Source organism: Indicator indicator, chromosome 40, assembly GCF_027791375.1.
Source record: "Indicator indicator isolate 239-I01 chromosome 40, UM_Iind_1.1, whole genome shotgun sequence".
Taxonomy (NCBI): domain Eukaryota; kingdom Metazoa; phylum Chordata; class Aves; order Piciformes; family Indicatoridae; genus Indicator; species Indicator indicator.
In genome coordinates this window covers 1,159,596-1,179,957 of record NC_072049.1, presented here as the reverse complement: position 1 = coordinate 1,179,957, position 20,362 = coordinate 1,159,596, and the positions used below count along the sequence as shown (strand labels likewise).

At 59.2% G+C, this 20,362-nt stretch overlaps 3 protein-coding genes across 3 annotated transcripts; all 3 read left to right on the top strand.

Annotated features, from left to right (window-relative positions):
* Positions 1-8,248: 8,248 nt before the first annotated feature.
* Positions 8,249-9,709, top strand: LOC128978966 (loricrin-like). Its single transcript, XM_054397022.1, has 3 exons — positions 8,249-8,378; positions 8,454-8,648; positions 8,691-9,709. The coding sequence occupies exons 1-3, from the start codon at positions 8,249-8,251 to the stop codon at positions 9,707-9,709; spliced, it is 1,344 nt and encodes a 447-aa protein (XP_054252997.1).
* Positions 9,710-13,771: 4,062 nt separating this feature from the next.
* On the top strand, positions 13,772-15,208 carry LOC128978922 (loricrin-like). The gene has a single exon (XM_054396957.1). It carries the CDS (start codon positions 13,772-13,774, stop codon positions 15,206-15,208), a length of 1,437 nt encoding a protein of 478 aa, XP_054252932.1.
* A 960-nt stretch (positions 15,209-16,168) lies between these two features.
* Positions 16,169-19,853, top strand: LOC128978921 (keratin, type I cytoskeletal 9-like). Its single transcript, XM_054396956.1, has 2 exons — positions 16,169-16,180; positions 19,173-19,853. The coding sequence occupies exons 1-2, from the start codon at positions 16,169-16,171 to the stop codon at positions 19,851-19,853; spliced, it is 693 nt and encodes a 230-aa protein (XP_054252931.1).
* The last annotated feature ends 509 nt before the right edge of the window (positions 19,854-20,362 follow it).

Here is a 20,362-nt window from a genome sequence, read left to right as displayed (position 1 = left end):
CTCCCAGCACCCAGCACCCACACAGGGGATGGCATCAGAGCTCTGTGGCAATCTCCCTGCCCCACCCTGCTGGTCCAGCCCTGGAGCTGCCAACGCTGTTCCATGGAGGACAAAACACTGGCAGCACAAAGAGCTCTTGGGAGGCTTCTGTAGGAAGTGGCTGAAAGAGAGAGAGAGCTCAGCCTCTGCCATGGAGTTTTCCTCAACTTAAGGCCTCAAGCTGCCCCAAGGGGAAGTTCAGGTTGGCCATGGGGAACAATTTCTGCCCTGCAAGAGTGGCCAGGGACTGGCCCAGGCTGCTCAGGGAGGTGGTGGAGTCCCCAGCCCTGGAGGTGTTCAAGAAATGTGTGGCCATGGTGGTGCTGGACTCATGGTGTGGTGGCCATGGTGCTGGGCTGATGGTTGATGGATGGTTTCAGAGAGCTTTTCCAATGATTCTGTGACCCCCACCTGCCTCCAGCCTCCTTTCAGGGAGTTGAAGAGAGCCAGAAGGTCTCCCTCAGCCTCCTCTTCTTCAGCCTGAACCCCCCCACCCCCCCGCCCCCAGCTCCCTCAGCTGCTGCTCCCCAGCCCTGTTCTCCAGACCCTTCCCCAGCTTCGTTGCTCTGTTAGGTCTCACTCACAGCTGGAGGACATCTCCTACGTGCCAGGATGTGCTGAGCCTCTTCCCACTGCATCCTGGCTGCCCTGGAGCTGCAGAGCAGACACAAACAAACTGCTCCCACAGCAGCCACAGCCCTTCCTCTGCTCTGCAAACACAGAACACCTGCCCTGCCCTGCCCTGCCCTGCTCCCCTCCAGCTAGGAGAGCCTTTGGTGGTCCCTGTGCTGCTGCCTCCATCCCATTAGGAGCTCCTTGCTCCCCCCTGGGTGTTCCTAGCTGGAAGCACTGAAGCAAGCCTCAGGGCCAGGCCAGGCCAGGCAGGATGGGGAGCAGGGACAGCCTCCATCAGAGCAGGTTGCTCAGGGCTGTGTCAAGCCTGACCTTGAGTATCTCCAGGGATGGAGCCTCAGCCACCTACCTGCTGCAGGGTCCCCAGCACCCTCCTGGGTGCCTCCTCCCAGGGTGCTTGGCTACATAGCCAGGCTGGCAGGCACCTGAGGCTGGCAGGCACCTGAGGCTGGCAGGCACCACTGGCACAGCATTGCCTGAGAGGGCAGAGAGGAGATGAGGCTGAGCAGGGCTCCTGCTGCAGGGCAGGAGGCAGAGCTGGGCAAAGCAGGGAAGGAGGCACTGAGCAGAGGCTGCAGCTGGGCACAGCCCTCGGCCCTGCCACCAAGTGTGGCTCTGTGGGCACACAGCAAACCACAGCTGCCTCTGCCAGCCAGAGCTGGGTGAGGATCCCTCCAGAGCTGCCATGCAGAGCTCACCTGGAGCTGCAGGGGGGTGGTGGTGGAGGAACCTCCTGCTGCTCCTTCTAATGATTGCACTTTGGCAGAAGCAAGGCTTGGAGAGGGTTAGGGTTAGGGTTAGGGTTAGGGTTAGGGCAGAGCCAGCTGTGGCCTTGCAGCCAGGGGGTGAGGTGGTACCAAGAGGAGGATGGCAAAGGTGAACTCTTTTGGCTCTTAGCCCAGGAGAGAATGTGGCCAGTGGGGACTCCACCACTGCCCTGGGCAGCCTGGGCCAGGGCTGCACAACCCTCAAGGGGCAGAAATTGTTCCTCATGGCCAACCTGAACCTGCCCTGGGGCAACATGAGGCCACACCACAGGATCACAGGATCACAGAATCACAGGATCACAGGATCAAGGATCACAGGATCACAGGATCACAGGATCACAGATCACAGGATCACGGATCACAGGATCACAGGATCAAGGATCACAGGATCACAGGATCACAGGATCACAGATCACAGGATCACGGATCACAGGATCACAGGATCACAGGATCACAGGATCACAGGATCACAGGATCAAGGATCACAGGATCACAGGATCAAGGATCACAGGACCACAGGATCACAGATCACAGGATCACAGGATCACAGGATCACAGGATCAAGGATCACAGGATCACAGGACCACAGGATCACAGATCACAGGATCACAGGATCAAGGATCACAGGACCACAGGACCACAGGATCACAGAATCACAGGATCACAGGATCAAGGATCACAGGATCACAGGACCACAGGACCACAGGATCACAGGATCAAGGATCACAGGACCACAGGATCAAGGATCACAGGATCAAGGATCACAGGATCAAGGATCACAGGACCACAGGATCACAGGATCACAGGATCAAGGATCACAGGATCACAGGATGTTAGGGGTTGGAAGGGACCTCTGGAGATCTTGGAGTCCAACCCCCACCCCTGCAAGCCCAGGGAAGAGCTCTCCACAGCATCCGTGGCTCTCTGGGTTTCTGTCCTTCCTCTCTCTGTAGGTCAAACCCTGCAAGGCTGTAAATCACCTGGAGCCTCCCAGATTTGCATCACCTCCTTCCTCTGGCTCTGTGGGCAGCTGTTGTCCTCTGGGAGCTGCAGCTGGTGGGACCAGAGCCCAACCTCTGTCCCTGCAGCCCCTGGCAGGGACGTGGGTGGCCATTATCAAACACTCCTACCAGGTTACACCATCCCATAATGACAGGGCCAGGGCCAGGTCCCGCTGCTCAGACACATTTTCTCCAGCCAGAAATGAAGGTTCTGCATCTGTCAGGAGCAAGAGCTCCTCGCAGCCCCTCCCCGGACCCTCTGCCGGGTGGGCTGCGGAGGTCGCCCCTGCCCCGCCGGGCAGCAGCTCCGTTTGGGTTCCGTCCCCGCGGGCAGCTGAAGCCAGGCAGGACCTTAACGGAGGTGGTGGCAGGGAGGTGACAGCATCGGCGGTGCCAGCCCCGGGGGCAGATAGCATCAGCGGTGACAGCCACACATTAGCAGGAGGTGGGCAGCGGCAGAGGGCTTGGCTGTAAATAAATCAATCAGAGCTCTCCTTCCAGGAGGAGGCTCCAGCGGCACTATAAAAGCTCTCCCGAGCCAGAGCTCCTCACTGCCCTGAGCTCTCTCCACCAGGTCCTGCCGTGGGACACGGTAAGGTCCTGCCAGCTGCTGAGGAGAGCTGGGAGGGTTGGGTGGCCTCGGGGGGCTGAGCTGGGCCAGAGGGGAGCAGCTGTGGCTTGAGGCTCTCGGAGCCCAAGGCAGCTTCCCACCAAGGGGGTGGCCTGGAGCCTCCTGCCCAGGCTTTGTGTGGCTGTTTTAAGCAGGGGGGAGGTTGCCTTCCTGATGGCTTCTCCACTCCTCTTTGAGATGTGATGAAGCTATTGTCATGCAAAGGATGACCTGAGTCCAGTGCTCCCTGCATGGCCTGCAGGGTTGACCTGAGTCCAGGGTCTCTTCCTGCTCCAAGAACTTGCTGCCAGAAGGAATTATTAAGCCATGATGATGGCTGAAGCATCCTTGGTTACCCAAGGATGGAGGAGGACCTGCAGAAGAATCTCACTGAGGGAGATGGAAGGAGCTGAACAGTTCTCAGATCCTTCCTGGCACTTCCTGAGGCTGGCAATGTCCTTTTGCAGCAGCTGTCGAAGGCAGAGGGAGGACAAACAGGGAGCAGAAGAAGACCTTCCCTGCTTTGGAAGGGGATGGGGAGGCAGAGGAGCACAAACCTTCCTCCCATGGGTCTCTAAGGCCTGGTTCTTCTCTCCCTTGCAGGACTTGCCTGGGACAATGGGGTCCCATCAGCAGAAAGGAGATGGCCAAGGGATGTCTGAGCAGTCTGGTGGATGCCATGGTGGCTGTGGAGGAGGAGGAGGAGGAGGAGGAGGAGGAGGAGGAGGAGGTTCCTGCCATGGAGGTGGTGGAGGAGGATACCAGTCCCAGGGATGCCACGGAGGAGGCAGCGGTGGTGGAGCTGCTATCTACCAGACCCACATTTCATCATCACCCTTTGGAGGAGGAGGAGGAGGAGGAGGAGGAGGAGGAGGTGGTGGTGGAGGTGGTTCAGGCCACCAAGGACATGTCTGCATTATTGGAGGAGGAGGAGGAGGTGGTGGAGGCAGTGGTGGCTCAGGCCAGCAAAGCCAAGGTCCCATCTGCATTGGGGGTGGAGGAGGAGGTGGTGGTGGTGGTGGTGGTGGTGGTTCAGGCCACCAAGGACACATCTGCATTATTGGAGGAGAAGGAGGAGGTGGAGGTGGTTCAGGACAACAAAGCCAAGGTCCCATCTGCATTGGGGGTGGTGGCATGGGAGGAGGTGGAGGTGGCATGGGAGGAGGTGGTGGCAAGGGAGGAGGAGGTGGAGGTGGTTCAGGACAACAAAGCCAAGGCCCCATCTGCATTGGGGGTGGTAGCATAGGAGGAGGAGGTGGCATGGGAGGAGGTGGAGGTGGCTCAGGTCACCAAGGCCAGGGTCCCATCTGCATTGGGGGTGGTGGCATGGGAGGAGGAGGTGGTGGTGGTGGAGGTGGTTCAGGTCACCAAGGCCAGGGTCCCATCTGCATTGGAGGTGGTGGCATGGGAGGAGGAGGTGGTGGTGGTGGAGGTGGTTCAGGTCACCAAGGCCAGGGTCCCATCTGCATTGGAGGTGGTGGCATGGGAGGAGGAGGTGGAGGAGGTGGAGGTGGTTCAGGTCACCAAGGCCAGGGTCCCATCTGCATTGGAGGTGGTGGCATGGGAGGAGGAGGTGGTGGTGGTGGAGGTGGTTCAGGTCACCAAGGCCAGGGTCCCATCTGCATTGGAGGTGGTGGCATGGGAGGAGGAAGTGGAGGAGGTGGAGGTGGTTCAGGTCACCAAGGCCAAGGTCCCATCTGCATTGGGGGTGGTGGTATGGGAGGAGGAGGTGGTGGTGGTGGAGGTGGTTCAGGTCACCAAGGACATGTCTGCATTATTGGAGGAGGAGGAGGAGGAGGTGGTGGGGGAGGCAGTGGTGGCTCAGGCCAGCAAAGCCAAGGTCCCATCTGCATTGGGGGTGGTGGCATGGGAGGAGGAGGGGGAGGAGGTGGTTCAGGTCACCAAGGCCAAGGGCCCATCTGCATTGGGGGTGGTGGCATGGGAGGAGGAGGGGGAGGAGGTGGTGGTTCCAGCCACCAGAGCCAAGGTCCCATTTGCATTGGTGGAGGTGGAGGTGGTGGTGGTTCAGGTCATCAAGGTCAAGGCCCCATCTGCATTGGTGGAGGAAGCAGTGGTGGTGGTGGTGGTGGTGGAGGGGGAGGCCACCAGGGCCAAGGCCCCATCTGCATTAGTGGTGGTGGTGGTGGTGGTGGAGGGGGAGGTGGTGGTGGTGGTTCAGGCCACCAGGGCCAAGGATCCATCTGCATCATTGGGGGAGGTGGCTCTGGGGGAGGGGGAGGAGGCTCCTCCAGCTCTGGAGCTCAGTCCATGCAGCAGCAGACCCAACCCATCTCCTGGCCACCACAGGTCAAGCACAAGTAGTGTCTGCAGAGGAGCCCTTGGCTGCAGGAGGCCCAAGACTTGGACTCACCTCACATTTCCTTCCCTGTTAAACTGAAGAACCTTTTTGTTTCTCCATTTCTCCTCTTCCTTGGCATCTTTCTGGGCAGCTGCCCAGCTGAGCAGAACCTCAGGTGGTGCCAGGCCAAGAGTTCCCAGCCAGGGCTGCTCCCTCTGTCTGTTTCCTGCCTGTTTTCTGGTGCCACACAAGTCAATAAATGCTGCAGTTCTGGAGAGCTTCTGTGTCTGCTGCTTGGCCCTGGCACTGCCTGGGCTTGGCCCTGGCACTGCTTGGGCTTGGGCTTGGTCCTCTTCTGAGCTGGGGATGTTGTGGTGGAGCTCCTGAGCACAGGAGCACTGAGAAGCCACCTGGGAGGAGATGCTGAGCTCACTGAGCCTCCCCAGGACATCTTTCAGGGTCTTGTGCTGAGATGTGGGCATGTGGCACCTGGGGACGTGGCACCTGGCCATGTGGCACCTGGCCATGTGGCTCTTGGGGCCATGGGTCTGGGGGCCATGGTTTGGTGGCCATGGTGGTCTGAGGTTGAGGGTTGGGCTCAGTGCTCTGAAAGGTCTCTTCCAACCAAAGCAATTCCCTTGTTCTGTGACCCTGAGTCCTGCCCAAGGCACCCCAGGAGCAGGGCAGCCTCTCCTCATCTGGTGCCCAAGGAGGGAGAAAAGCTGCCAGGGCAGGGACAAAGGTTGGCAAAGGGCCCCTGGGGCTGTTGGTGCATGGTGCAGGAGCTGCAGCTCTGGAAGGCAGACCCTGGGCAGCCTGCTCCAGCTGAAGATGCCCCTGCAGGGCTGGGCAGGTTGGGTGAGATGAGCTTCAGAAGCTGCTTCCAGCCTGCAGCATTCCATGATCCCATGAAATGGGGAGGGGGCTCCTCCCCAAGCCTTCTCCAGCCCTGAGCCCCCACTGGGGTCCACAGCAGGGCTCCAGAAAGCCTCTTCCCAAGGCTGAGATGTTCAGCCTGGAGGGACCAGAGAGCTTCTCCCTGCCACAGGAAGAGATCAGAGCCCCAGGGCTGAGGCTCCAGAGGCAGCCTGGCAAGGGCAGAGCCTCTTTGATGTGGCAGCTTCTGGCAATTAGCAGGAAAGGGAAATGAAGCTCCTGAGCTGTCCCAGGCAGGTGGCAGAGGCCTGGAAGCTTCCCAGAAGAGACAGGAGAGACCCAGAGCTGCAGCAGGTGAAGAGCTTCACGTTCCTGGGGTCCTCTGCCCTCCAGCTCTCCCCTTCCTGGGGACCCCCCCAGGGGTGCAGGCACTCAGGACAGCTCTGGACAGGCTCCTGCAGCCTGGGCTGCCCCCAGGACATCTGAGCTGCTGGGACCTTGGTGTGGACAGTCACTGGGGGACAAAATTCCACTGGCTGGGAGCTGCAGGAGCACTGCCACTGCCTGGGCAGTGCTGCAGGGAGCCCTGGGGTGCCCCTGGCAGGGGTGGGAGTGCTGCTGTTGGACATCCACACACCCAGGCATGGGCAAGGCTCAGAGGCTCTCAGGTGCCCATCCTCAGCTCTTGTTGCCTCTCCAGAGCCAGCTGCCAGCCTGGGGTGGATCACAGCACCAAGAGGGGCACACAGGGTGGGAGATGCCTCCTGTCCCCTCTGCCCACACCACTTCAAGTCCTTTCCAACACGGAGTCATTGAGGTTGGGAAAGCTCTCTGGGATCATCCACTCCAACCAGCAACCCAACCCCACCCTGGCCACCAAACCACAGCCCCAGGTGCCATGGCCACAGGTTCTTGAACACCTCCAGGGCTGGGGACTCCACCACCTCCCTGGGCAGCCTGGGCCAGGCCCTGACCACTCTTGCAGGACAGAAATTGTTCTTCATGGCCAACCTGAGCTTCCTCTGGGGCAACTTGAGGCCATTTTCTCTTGTCCTGTCCCTTGGGAGAAGAGCTCAAGCCCCTCCTGGCTGAGCTCTGTGCTGCCCATTCCAACAAGCTCCACGGCCAACACCTCCCTGCTGTGCTGGGCACTCCCTCAGGCATTGGCATCCCTTTGCTGCCCCAACAACAGCAGCCAGGCTTGATGCCAGGCTGCTGGCACACAAAGGGTCTCCACGGCACCTTCTGCTGCCAGGCACCAGCCCAGCAGCTTCTCCCAGCTCCAGGGGAAGGTCCAAGCTGGAGTCCCCCAGCCCTACCTCAGCACTCAGCGTGGGAGCTGAGCTCACATGGGAGAGCTGCAGGCAGCCTCGGAAGTGAGGCACTGGGGAGGCATCGATCAGCTGGGGTGAGTCAGGGCAAGTGGGCAGAAGGAGGACACTTGGGGCAGTAAATAAAACCATCACCATTCCTCTGGGTGCCTCACTTCCCACCAGGGCAAACTGGGCAGGCTATAAAAAGTTGGTGGAGCTCCCAGAGCTTCATTCACTGCTCTCTGTGGATCTCTCTCAGTGCCAGCCAGGGTGAGTCCTGTGCCCTTCTGCCAGCTGGGAGCCCTTCTGCTGCCTGGGCTGCAGGGCATCTGCTGGGGGTGGCTGGCAGGGAAGGGAGGCTGCTTGGGTGGATTGAACTCTCCTCAGGAGATCGTCCATGGTGCTGGAGCCCTGAGCTTCACCAGCAGAGAGATGGGGATGGAGGAGCTGTGGGGGAGAGGACCTCAACTGGTGGTTGATCTCCTTCAGCCTGGGACCTTCTGCCAGCACAGAGCTCCAAGTGTGGCTGGGAGCTGAGGGGCACAAAGTGCTTAGGAGAAGTTAGGAAGTTAAGAATTCATCGACACTGGAGACTTGTGGCCGACGTCCTTGAGCTCTGCAAGGGTCCTCTGGCCTGGGGAAGTTCTGCTGCTGGCAGTGGCTGCTCCTCAGTAACCTGCAAATCTCTCCTGCAGGCTCCCTGCTCAGAGATGTGCTCCAGACAGAGCTCCGGAGGCTGCCATGGGAGCTCCTCCCAGGCCAGTGGATACCACAGCAGCAGCTGCTGCCATGGGGGCAGCTCCTCCAGCTACCAGGCCCAGGGCTCCTCCTGCTGTGGGGGCTCTGGGGGCTCCAGCTCAGGCAAGATCATCATCAGCTCTGGTGGGGGAGGAGGAGGCTCCTGCTGTGGTGGGAGCTCCTCTGGCTACGGCATGGGAGGAGGCTCCAGCGGCGGAGGATCAGCCCAGAAGATCATCATCAGCTCTGGGGGAGGAGGAGGAGGAGGAGGAGGCTCCTCAGGCTGCTGTGGTGGGGGATCCAGTGGGGGATCTTCAGGAGGGAAGATCATCATCGGGGGTGGAGGTGGTGGAGGCTCCTCTGGCTGCTGTGGTGGGGGATCCAGTGGGGGATCCTCAAAGAGCATAATAGGAGGTGGAGGATCCTCAGGCTATGGCATGGGAGGAGGATCCAGTGGAGGCTCTTCAAAGAGTATAATGGGAGGGGGAGGTGGTGGAGGCTCCTCTGGCTGCTGTGGTGGAGGATCCAGTGGGGGATCTTCAGGAGGGAAGATCATCATCGGGGGTGGAGGTGGTGGAGGATCCTCTGGATGCTGCATGGGAGGAGGGTCCAGTGGTGGATCTTCAGGAACAAAGGTCATCATTGGAGGTGGAGGATCCTCAGGCTATGGCATGGGTGGGGGATCTAGTGGTGGATCTTCAAAGAGCATGATGGGAGGGGGTGGAGGATCCTCTGGATGCTGTATGGGAGGAGGGTCCAGTGGTGGATCTTCAGGAACAAAGATCATCATTGGAGGTGGAGGATCCTCAGGCTATGGCATGGGAGGAGGATCCAGTGGAGGTTCTTCAAAGAGCATGATGGGAAGGGGAGGTGGTGGAGGCTCCTCTGGCTGCTGTGGTGGAGGATCCAGTGGGGGATCTTCAGGAGGGAAGATCATCATCGGGGGTGGAGGTGGTGGAGGCTCCTCTGGATGCTGCATGGGAGGAGGATCCAGTGGTGGATCCTCAGGAACAAAGGTCATAATGGGAGGTGGAGGTGGGGGAGGCTCCTCTGGCTGCTGCAGTGGGGGCTCCTCAGGCTATGGGATGGGAGGAGGGTATGGTGGTGGTAGTGGAGGGTCTGGCCAGAAGATCATCATCAGCTCTGGTGGTGGAGGAGGAGGAGGAGGCTCCTCAGGCTGCTGCATGGGAGGAGGATCCGGTGGGGGCTCCTCAGGAGGCAAGATCATCATTGGAGGTGGAGGTGGTGGTGGAGGATCCTCAGGCTGCTGTGGTGGAGGATCCAGTGGTGGTTCCTCAGGCCACACAATCATCATCAGCTCTGGTGGGGGTGGTGGAGGCTCCATGCAGCAGAAGTGTCCCATTGTGGTCCCCAGCATGGGGTCCCACCAGAGCAAGCAGCCCTGCAGCTGGCCCTGCAGCCAGCAGAAGTAACTGCCAGGGGCAGCTCAGGCTCCCAGCAGGACCAGCCCTGCCCTGCCTCTCCTCAGCCTGCCTGCCCCAGCCCAGCCTGGCCTCTGCCCTGCTCCTCCCCTGCTGCTGCCTCCCTGTGCTGACAGCCCCTGGATGGAAATAAAGCTTTGTGTGTGCAGAAAGAGTCAGGCTGAGAGTCTGCTTCTGGGGAACCCCAGGGTGGGTTGGGGTGGAGAAACCCTTGGAGATCCTCCAGGCCAACCATTCTCTAACTCCACCAAGGCTGGGGCTCAGCCATGGCCCTCAGCACCACAGCTCTGTGGCTTTGAAACCTCTCCTGGGATGGGGAGTCAGCTACCTCCCTGAGCAGCCTGGGCCAGGCCTTGAGAACCCTTTCAGTGAAGAAATTTCTTCTCATGTCCAACCTGAACCTTCCCTGGGGCAATCTGAGGCCATTTCCTCTTGTCCTTTCCCTTGTTCCTTGGCAGGTGAGCTCAACCCCACCTGGCTCCAGCCTCCTCTCGGGGAGGTCTCCCCTCAGCCTCCTCTTCTCCAGGCTGAACACCCCCAGCTCCCCCTGCCCTACTCTCCAGACCCTTCCCCAGCTCTGTTGCCCCTCTCTGGCTCTGCTCCAGCCCTCAATGTCCTTCTGGGAGCAAGGAGCCCAAACCCAATCCCAACGTGAATCACTCATCAAGAGCCTCCTGCTGCTCCTCAGCCACAGGGATGGAGCTGCTGCTGCTTGGGAGCAGAATTGGTGCTCAGCAGCTGCTCATTGTCCCTCTTGCAATCAATGTCTGCCCTTGGCCAGAGCTCTCCTTGGTTTCCCCTTCCCAGAGGAAGTTTCCCTGCAGGGATTTGCAGTGTGGATAGCAGCAGGAGGTCATCACTGGCTCCTGTGCTGGACCCACGCAGGGGGGGATCCAGTGGTGGCCATCAGGAGGCCAGATCCTCACTGGAGGAGCAGGAGGTAGGGAGGAAAATTCCCTCTGAAGTGCAGCTGTGTCTTCATGGTCTCCATTTCTCTGTGGTTATCACAAGGAGGCCTCCAGCAGGAGCTGTGCTGGGAGCTCCTCTGGCTGCAGCAGGATCTGCAGCAGGTCCCACACCCACAGCAGCTCTCTGGGCACAGAGGAAGCTGCTGAGCAAAAGGCTTGGTAGGACCTGGCCAGGATTCTTCTCCCTCTCATGGCAATCCAAGGCCTCATCCACTGAGGAGTCTGCAGGGGTGACACTGGAAGGGAAGGTCACCTGCCAGGTCCTGCTGGGGGTGGCTGTGCTGCAGGACAGCCAAGAGCCCACACAGAGCAGCAGGAGACAGGTCTGGGGCAGCCTCCAGCACAAAGCCTTTTGCTTCCACTGTGCCTTAACCCAGCACAGGAATCAGAGCTGCTCTGTACCCGGAGGAGGTGGTGGCAGTGCCAGCCCCTGCTCCAGCCTGGTTCCAGGCATCATCATCTTCCATGTGTGGAACAATTCCCTGGAGTCATGGAATTGTTTTGGTTGGGAGAGATCTCTAAGCTCATCTAGGCCAACCACCCAACACCACCATGGGCACCAAACCCTGGCCCCAGGTGCCATGGCCACAGGGTTCCTGAACACCTCCAGGCCTGGGGACTCCACCAGCTCCCTGGGCAGCCTGGGCCAGTCCCTGACCACTCTTGCAGGACAGAAATTGGTCCTCATGTCCAACCTGAACCTCCCCTGGCACAATTCCAGGCCATTTCCTCTCCTTCTATCCCCTGAGCCTGGGGAGCAGAGCCCAACCCCACCCTGACTCCAGCCTCCTCTCAGGGAGCTGTAGAGATCACTGAGGTCTCCCTCAGCCTCCTCTTCTCCACAGCCCTGCAGGGCTCAGCCTCGAGGTCTCCCTCAGCCTCCTCTTCTCCACAGCCCTGCAGGGCTCAGCCCCGAGGTCTCCCCAGAGCAGATCTGGCAGGAGCAGCTCTGAGCACCCACAGCCTGCCCTGGTGAGCTCCCAGAGCTCTCCTTGTGCAAGTCCCTGCGGGTGAGGTGCACGAAGGGATTAAGGTATTGCTGTGCTCAGCAGCACAACTCCCACACTGCAGGGGCGACAGCCAGCACCGCAGGGACACCTCAGGTGTCCCCTTGGAGCCGAAGCCAGCAGAGGGAGTGCAGAGCAAGCCGAGGGAAGCCCCCAGCCCACGCCGGTGGTGCTGCCGGTGCCGTCCCGGCGGCAGCAGCGCTGCGTGCGAGCCCGGCACGGTGCTCCCCGGGCCAGGGCTGGGCGGCTCGGCCCTGCTGCATCCCAATTAAGTTGTCCTCTACTCAGCCTCCACAGGGTGGATGCTGCTGTCAGCCTCCAAGCACGCGTGGCGTGACAGGATGCAGCTGCTGCAAAACAGCAGCCAGCGCTGCAGGGACACAGCTGCCAAAGGGTCACTGCAGCAGGGGACCTGCCCAGATGCCTTCCTCAGCCGCGGGTGTGGGCGGCCAGGGAAGGAGAGCCCTCAGCCAGGGGCTGCTGCTGAGGCAGAGGAAATGTCTCACAGCTGACAGGTCAAGGGCAGGGTCCTGATGGCCTCCAGATGCACCTCTGCAAACAGAAAGGTTTCAGGGCTCTCCCCTCTCCACCCTGCTGCTGGGGGCCAGGGGAAGCTGCAGCTGAGCACAGCCCTCCCTGCTCAGTCCAACAGCAGAGTCCCCCCTGGGCTCCTACAGGGCTGGGAGCAATGAGCCCCAGAGCTCTGCTGTCCTCACAGGGCCATCTGCAGTGGGGCTGGGCTGAGGAGCTCCAAAGCAGGGCACTGCCCCTGGCCTGTGGAGCTCATGGTTGCCCTTCCCAGTGGCTGGATGTGGTCCAGCTTCCCACCCAGCTCCTCATCTCAGCAGGCCTTGAGGAGAGCTCTCTGCCCAGAACTGCTCAGTGTGGTGAGGACGTAGCCTGTGGGGCCACCTGCACCCAACAGCCTTGGTGGTTGCAGAGCACTTTGTAGCTGCTCCAGTGGTCTCAGGACACTGATTCTGGAGCTGTGTCTCTGTGGTGGGCTCCAGGGCACAGGGGTGAGGATGTCCCTGCTGACTGCAGGGGAGTTGGAGTGGATGACCTTGGAAGGTCCCTTCCAACCCAATGCACTCTGTGATCCTAATTCCCTGGGGCTCCTCTCCAGCACAGCCTTCACCCTCACTCTTCCCCAACTCTCTCCATCCTCCATCCCTCAACTCCATCTTCACTCTCTGAACACCTGAGAAGCCTCACCCTGGCAGCAGCCCATGGGGACCCTTCCAGGCAGAGCCCAGGAGGCCATCCACAGGGCCAGGTGCCGGAAGCAGCTCATTAGCAGAGCAGGAGGGAGCAGAAGGTGCTGGATCCATCCCCTTCTGATCACCCATGGGCTGCAAGTGAGTCAAGGCAGGAGGCAGCTGCACAAATCCATCTGTCAGCATTCCTCAGGGTGTCTCACTTCCCTGGGAGCTCTATAAAGGCTGCTGCACCCCAAGGCTCCTCACTCAGCGCCGCAGCCTCGCAAGCACTCCCAGACCACCCAAGGTAAGCCCAGGGACTGCTGGAAGCCTTGGAGCCCACAGAGGTGGTGGAGACTTCTTCTCTAGACACCTTCCAAACCCCTCTGGGCCTGGGGGATGCAGCTTTGGGAGGGGGGTTGGACTGGGGGATCCCCAGAGGTCCCTTCCAAGCCCTGCCAGGCTGTGGTTGTGTGGAGAGGTGACTCCAGCAGAGGGTCTTTGAGTTCAGAGGAGGGCCACAGCAGCTCAGCATCAGGTGGGGTTCACCAAAGCCCAAGGTGCTGTGCAATAGAGCTGCTGGAACTGCAGCAGGGACCTGGAGCTGATGGCCTAAGAGCACCCAAAGGTTCCACTGTGGCCATGGAATCCTCGAGTGGCTCAGCTCAGAAGGGACCTTAGAGGTCCTCTCCTCCAACCTCCCCAGCACCTGCAGGTCCAGAGGGATCTGCAGCTGCTGTTCCTGTAGGAGCTGGGCCCTGGGGGGGTGGGGGGCAATCCGTGGGTGCTGCTCCAGTTCTGGGGTGCTGTGCAGGTTCAGTACCACCTCCAAAGAGCCTCTCCTGACAGAGCTGTTTCTTGCAGGCTCCCTGCTCAGAGATGTGCTCCAGACAGAGCTCCGGAGGCTGCCATGGGAGCTCCTCCCAGGCCAGTGGATACCACAGCAGCAGCTGCTGCCATGGGGGCAGCTCCTCCAGCTACCAGGCCCAGGGCTCCTCCTGCTGTGGGGGCTCTGGGGGCTCCAGCTCAGGCAAGATCATCATCAGCTCTGGTGGGGGAGGAGGAGGCTCCTGCTGTGGTGGGAGCTCCTCTGGCTACGGCATGGGAGGAGGCTCCAGCGGCGGAGGATCAGCCCAGAAGATCATCATCAGCTCTGGGGGAGGAGGAGGAGGAGGAGGAGGCTCCTCAGGCTGCTGTGGTGGGGGATCCAGTGGGGGATCTTCAGGAGGGAAGATCATCATCGGGGGTGGAGGTGGTGGAGGCTCCTCTGGCTGCTGTGGTGGAGGCTCCTCAGGCTATGGCATGGGTGGGGGATCCAGCTGTGGATCTTCAGGGTCAAAGAGCATCATTGGGGGTGGAGGCTCCTCAGGCTGCTGTAGTGGAGGCTCCTCAGGCTATGGGATTGGAGGAGGATCCAGCTGTGGGTCTTCAGGAACAAAGATCATCATTGGGGGTGGAAGCAGTGGGGGATCCTCTGGCTGCTGCAGTGGGTCCTCAGGCTATGGGATGGGAGGAGGATCCTTTGGTGGTTCTTCAGGATCAAAGAGCATAATTGGAGGTGGAAGCAGTGGGGGATCCTCAAGCTGCTGTAGTGGAGGCTCCTCAGGCTATGGCATAGGAGGAGGATCTAGTGGTGGATCTTCAGGAGCAAAGATCATCATTGGGGGTGGAAGCAGTGGGGGATCCTCTGGCTGTTGTAGTGGAGGCTCCTCAGGCTATGGCATGGGAGGAGGATCCAGCTGCAGCATGGGTGGGGGATCCAGCTGTGAGTCTTCAGGATCAAAGAGCATAATTGGGGGTGGAAGCAGTGGGGGATCCTCAAGCTGCTGTAGTGGAGGCTCCAGCTATGGCATGGGAGGAGGATCTAGTGGTGGATCTTCAGGAACAAAGATCATCATTGGGGGTGGAAGCAGTGGGGGATCCTCTGGCTGCTGCAGCAGTGGATCCTCAGGCTATGGGATGGGAGGAGGATCCTTTGGTGGTTCTTCAGGATCAAAGAGCATAATTGGAGGTGGAAGCAGTGGAGGCTCCTCAGGCTGCTGCAGTGGGGGCTCCTCAGACTATGGCATGGGTGGGGGATGCAGTGGGGGCTCCTCAGGAGGCAAGATCATCATTGGAGGTGGAGGTGGTGGTGGAGGATCCTCAGGCTGCTGTGGTGGAGGATCCAGTGGTGGTTCCTCAGGCCACACAATCATCATCAGCTCTGGTGGGGGTGGTGGAGGCTCCATGCAGCAGAAGTGTCCCATTGTGGTTCCCAGCATCGAGTCCCACCAGAGCAAGCAGCCCTGCAGCTGGCCCTGCAGCCAGCAGAAGTAACTGCCAGGGGCAGCTCAGGCTCCCAGCAGGACCAGCCCTGCCCTGCCTCACCCATGCCACCTTCTCCCCTCAGACCTGGCACTGCCTGTTTCTTCCCAGCTGCTCCCTTGCTGCTGGACCCCTGTGCTGGAGGCTCCAGGGTTAACCTCCCTGTGACCTCCTGCTGGTGGTGGGACACTGTGAGAAGCTTCTGCTGGCTAATAAAGCAAACAATTCAGCAAAATTGCCTTTGGAGAGTTGCTGTTTTCTTGTGTTCTCCACCAGCATCCTGTGGTCCTCCCAGGAGTCTCCCTGGTGAGACATTTCACTCCCTCCCTACAGAAGATGAGAGGTTCAGTGGAGCCTTGCTGGAGATGCAGCTCTAGAGCCACCCAGTTTGTAACTGCAGAGAGTTTGCAGCTCCCTTTGTGGCACAGCAACAGCAGAGCCTAAAGCACCAAGTAGCCACAGCACCCAAACCCCTCTGGCACCTGTGCCAGGTGCAGCCCTCCCAGCTCATGGCCGTAGGTCCTCTGAGGTACCAGCACCTGATGACCTCCTTCTGTAACCCCCAGAACTTGGGGGGAGTTCCCTACTTCATTTTCTGACCTCAGGTTGCCCCAGGGGAGGTTCAGGTTGGCCAGGAGGAACAATTTCTGCCCTGCAAGAGTGGTCAGGGACTGGCCCAGGCTGCCCAGGGAGGTGGTGGAGTCCTCAGCCCTGGAGGGGTTCAATAAACCTGTGGCCATGGCACTTGGGGTCAGGGTTTGGTGGCCATGGTGGTGCTGGACTCATGGTTTGGTAGCCATGGTGCTGCTGGATTCCATGATCTCCAAGGGCTTATCCAGCCTTAATGATTCCATGACTCTGGATCAGCCTCCCTGCTGCTCTTCCCAAGCCAGAGGAAGAGCACCAGATGTGAAATGCAGGAAGAAGAGGTCTGGAGGCACAGTCCTTGGCTGGAGGAGCAGCCCAGCCACGATGGGCTTCAAGGTCAGGACATTCACAGCCCCACAGCTCTCCTCAGGGTCCTTGAGCATCCTCAGAGCATCTCCAGCAGCCTTTCAAAGCATCCAAGCCAGCTTGGGATTGATTTCTGCTTTGGATACAAATCTGCCTCCAGACATCTGGAGCCCTCAGTGAGATGCTGGAGGGCTCAGCACCCTGCATGGCCACCAGACACTCCCTGAGCATTTTCCCTCACCTCTGCTGGGTCCCAGCTGCTCACACTCACACCTCCAGCAGTGCCACAAGAGCTGCCACATCCCCCAGCCACAGACCCCTGCCCCTTCCCTGAGCAGCTCACCACCACCCTCCCTCTGCCCCAGAATCTCGGAACCAGAGAATTGTTTGGGCTGGAGAAGCTCTCTGAGATCTTCCAGGCCAACACCCACCCAACACCAGCTGTGGTAGTGCCAGGCTATGGCTGTGGCAGTTCCAGGCTATGCCCTTAAAACTTTTTACAGGTCTTGAACAGAAAACAGTAAAATGTAAATAAATCACTACTAGGTGCGAAAAGGAAAACAATGATAGTGCTGAAGAGTCTCCTTGGAAGAGACAAGAGACAAACTCCCTTGGAAGAGACAAGAGACAAACTCCACTGGAAGAGACAAGAGACAAACTCCCTTGGAAGAGACCAGAGACAAACTCCACTGGAAGAGACAAGAGACAAACTCCCTTGGAAGAGACAAGAGACAAACTCCACTGGAAGAGACAAGAGACAAACTCCCTTGGAAGAGATAAGAGACAAAGTCCACTGGAAGAGGTTAGAGACAAACTCCACTGGACGAGATAAGAGACAAACTCCCTTGGAAGAGACAAGAGACAAACTCCCTTGGAAGAGACAAGAGACAAACTCCACTGGAAGAGATAAGAGACAAAGTCCACTGGAAGAGGTTAGAGACAAACTCCACTGGAAGAGACAAGAGACAAACTCCACTGGAAGAGACAAGAGACAAATTCCACTGGAAGAGACAAGAGACAAACTCCACTGGAAGAGACAAGAGACAAACTCCCTTGGAAGAGACAAGAGACAAACTCCACTGGAAGAGATAAGAGACAAACTCCCTTGGAAGAGACAAGAGACAAACTCCACTGGAAGAGATAAGAGACAACTCCCTTGGAAGAGACACTCCTGAAGAGACAAAGTCCACTGGAAGAGGTTAGAGACAAACTCCACTGGAAGAGACAAGAGACAAACTCCCTTGGAAGAGATAAGAGACAAACTCCCTTGGAAGAGATAAGAGACAAACTCCCTTGGAAGAGACAAGAGACAAACTCCCTTGGAAGAGACAAGAGACAAACTCCACTGGAAGAGGTTAGAGACAAACTCCACTGGAAGAGACAAGAGACAAACTCCCTTGGAAGAGACAAGAGACAAACTCCACTGGAAGAGACAAGAGACAAACTCCCTTGGAAGAGACAAGAGACAAACTCCACTGGAAGAGACAAGAGACAAACTCCACTGGAAGAGCCAAGAGACTTCAATTAGTTGTACCACAACAATCTCTCTCTCTTTGCTTCCTGGGGCTGGGAGATGCTAACTTTGTGCTGCTGCTTGACCTTGGTGGCATTGTTTTGGCCAAGTCTAACATCTCTCTGCCCCTTTGTCTTGGGAGGTAAGGGGGATGCAGGGGAGGAGAAGCTGTTGCAGCTCCCCTGGTCTTTGGCCAGGGGGGGCCTGGTGCTGTTTATCAGTTGTAAATCCCTGTAAATATTGCAAATTTTGTATCTTTTGTACATATTTATTGCATTTCATTGTGGATTGTAGTTTTGCTTGTAAATGCAGCTTCCATTTTCTTCCAACTGAGCTGGTCTGGCAAATTTAATGTTGGGGGGGAGGGAGGAATTTTCGACCCACCACAACCAACCCAGCATCACCATGGCCACCAAACCCTGGCCCCAAGTGCCACAGCCACAGATTTCTTGAACTCCTCCAGGGCTGGGGACTCCAGCAGCTCCCTGGGCAGCCTGGGCCAGTCCCTGACCACTCTTGCAGGGCAGAAATCGCTCCTCACGGCCAACCTGAGCCTCCCCTGGGGCAACCTGAGGCTGTTCCTTCTGGTCCTTGGAAGAAGAGCCCAACCCCACCTCGCTGCAGCCTATGTCAGGGAGCTGCAGAGAGCACTGAGGTCTCCCCTCAGCCTCCTCCTCTCAGGCTGAACGCCCCCAGCTCCCTCCAACCCTCCCACTCCCCATTCCCCACACCCACCCCACCTCCCCCAGCCGCCCCCGCCCATGTCACCACCTCGGGCCCCTCGGTAGCTGGGGGCTGGGCACAGGCATGGGCTCATTAGCAAGAAGTGGCAATTAGTGCCCTGCGCTCCCCAGGGGCAGCGAGGGACAGATATCGATCAGCGCCGTGACTCAAAGCCTGGGATCGACTCTGGGGAAATAACTCTCTGTGGTTCCTTCCTGTGTCTCACCTCCCAGCCATGCTCAGGGACATATAAAGCTGTCCCTGGCCTCCTCCAGCTCCCCATTCCCCTCCTTCCCTCTCCTAAATGTGTTTCCAATGGATGAAGAAGGTAAGTTGGATCCTTTCTGTGGCTTTATCCTTCCATCTCCGTGGGTGACAGTTTCCGCCTGGCTGTGCCCACAGCTGCACCCACACTGCCTGAGCGCCCAGGGCCACCTTCTCCAGGTGTCCACAGCTGGATCCACTGCTCCGGCAACAGCTTAAAAGCAGGAGCAGGGAGAATCCATCAGGAAGCTGAGTAGGGAGATCCATAGCAGCCAGCAGGTGCTGAGAGGATCTGCGGCAGGTTTGCCTCCTCTGGAATCTGCAGGAGAAGCTCTCCCAGGAAGGGTCAAACCCTCTCCTGTTTGGACCCCAGCCAGGCAGTACCCAGCTGGGCACTGCCCCAGCTCCTCGCAAAGTTCTGCCCACACCACCTGGAAGCTCTCCCCCCTGCCACGGTGAAAGGAAACCTCCCCCGCGCCGCTCAGCTCTGCTGGGTTTGGATTTGGTTTTCCTCTCTTTCAGCTCTACCGCTGGCTCCGCGGGAGGTGTGCCCGGAGGGGCTACAGCAACGAGATCTCGGTGCGCCACCGCGGCTTCTGCTCGGGCAGAGGCACCTTCTCGGGCCGCCGGGGGCACGGCTCCCTCTTCTGTGACGGGGAGACCTCCATCACCTACAGCCGGAGACCCTCCTGCCTCCAGCCCGCTCCAGCATGCCCCAGCCGCAGCCTGCCGGGGGGGTACCCCTGCGGCAGCGATGGCTCTGTTGTCATCAGCGGCGGTGACACTGGGGGCACATCGGGCTGGGGCATCACCGTGGGCACAACCCCGGTTTATGGCTCCGGGTATGGCAGTGAGGACTCAGGGACAACCATCGTGGGCAGCTCGGGGGGTGGTGCAGGATCCAGCTGCTACAGTGGGAGCTCTGCCGTGGGAGGAGGGCATGGCTACAGCTATGGCTATGACTATGGCTACGAGGAGTCACCAAGGGAAAGGGTCTCCACAACGCGGGGTGGCAGTGGTGGCCCAGGCTACTACGGTGGAGGATCAGGATATGGCCTCGGGGCAGGCTCAGGTCCAGAGTTCAGCCCTGCAGGAGCTGGGTCCTGCCAGGCCATGCAGCAGAAGTGTCCTGTGGTGGTTCCTAGCATCAAGTCCCAACAGACCAAACAGAGCAGCCAGTGGCCCCCCAGCCAGAAGAAGTGACTGACCCTCAGCTGCCCTGCTGCAGCAGGAGTGCCCTGGATGTGCCCCAGTGGGGCAGGTCCCCAGCCCTGCCCCCCCCAGGCAGGGAGCTTCCCATCCCTCAGCCTGGGCTGCACTGGAGACGGAGCTGCAGGGCTGCTGGGGCAGGGAGTTGTGATCGGTGGTGGGAGCAGGTTCCTCATCTCCTTCTGCTCATGGGCTGGAAAATAAAACTTCCCAGGCTGTGGGAGATTCCAGGATCTGAATGACTTCATTTCTGCCTCCTGAGAGGTGGGAGATGCCCCCTGGCTGGCACCAGCCCAGCTCAGGCTGTCTGGGACTCTGGCTGGGGCTGTCTCTGCTGGCTGCAGGGCTTGGATTAGATGAACTTTTTAGATGAACACTTCCAACCCACACCAGTCTGGGATTCAGGGATTCACAAGGTTCATCTTCCCACATTCTCCATACCCCTTTTGCAGCCCTGCTTACACCACAGAACCAAAACACAACATTCCAGCAGCTGGGGAAGG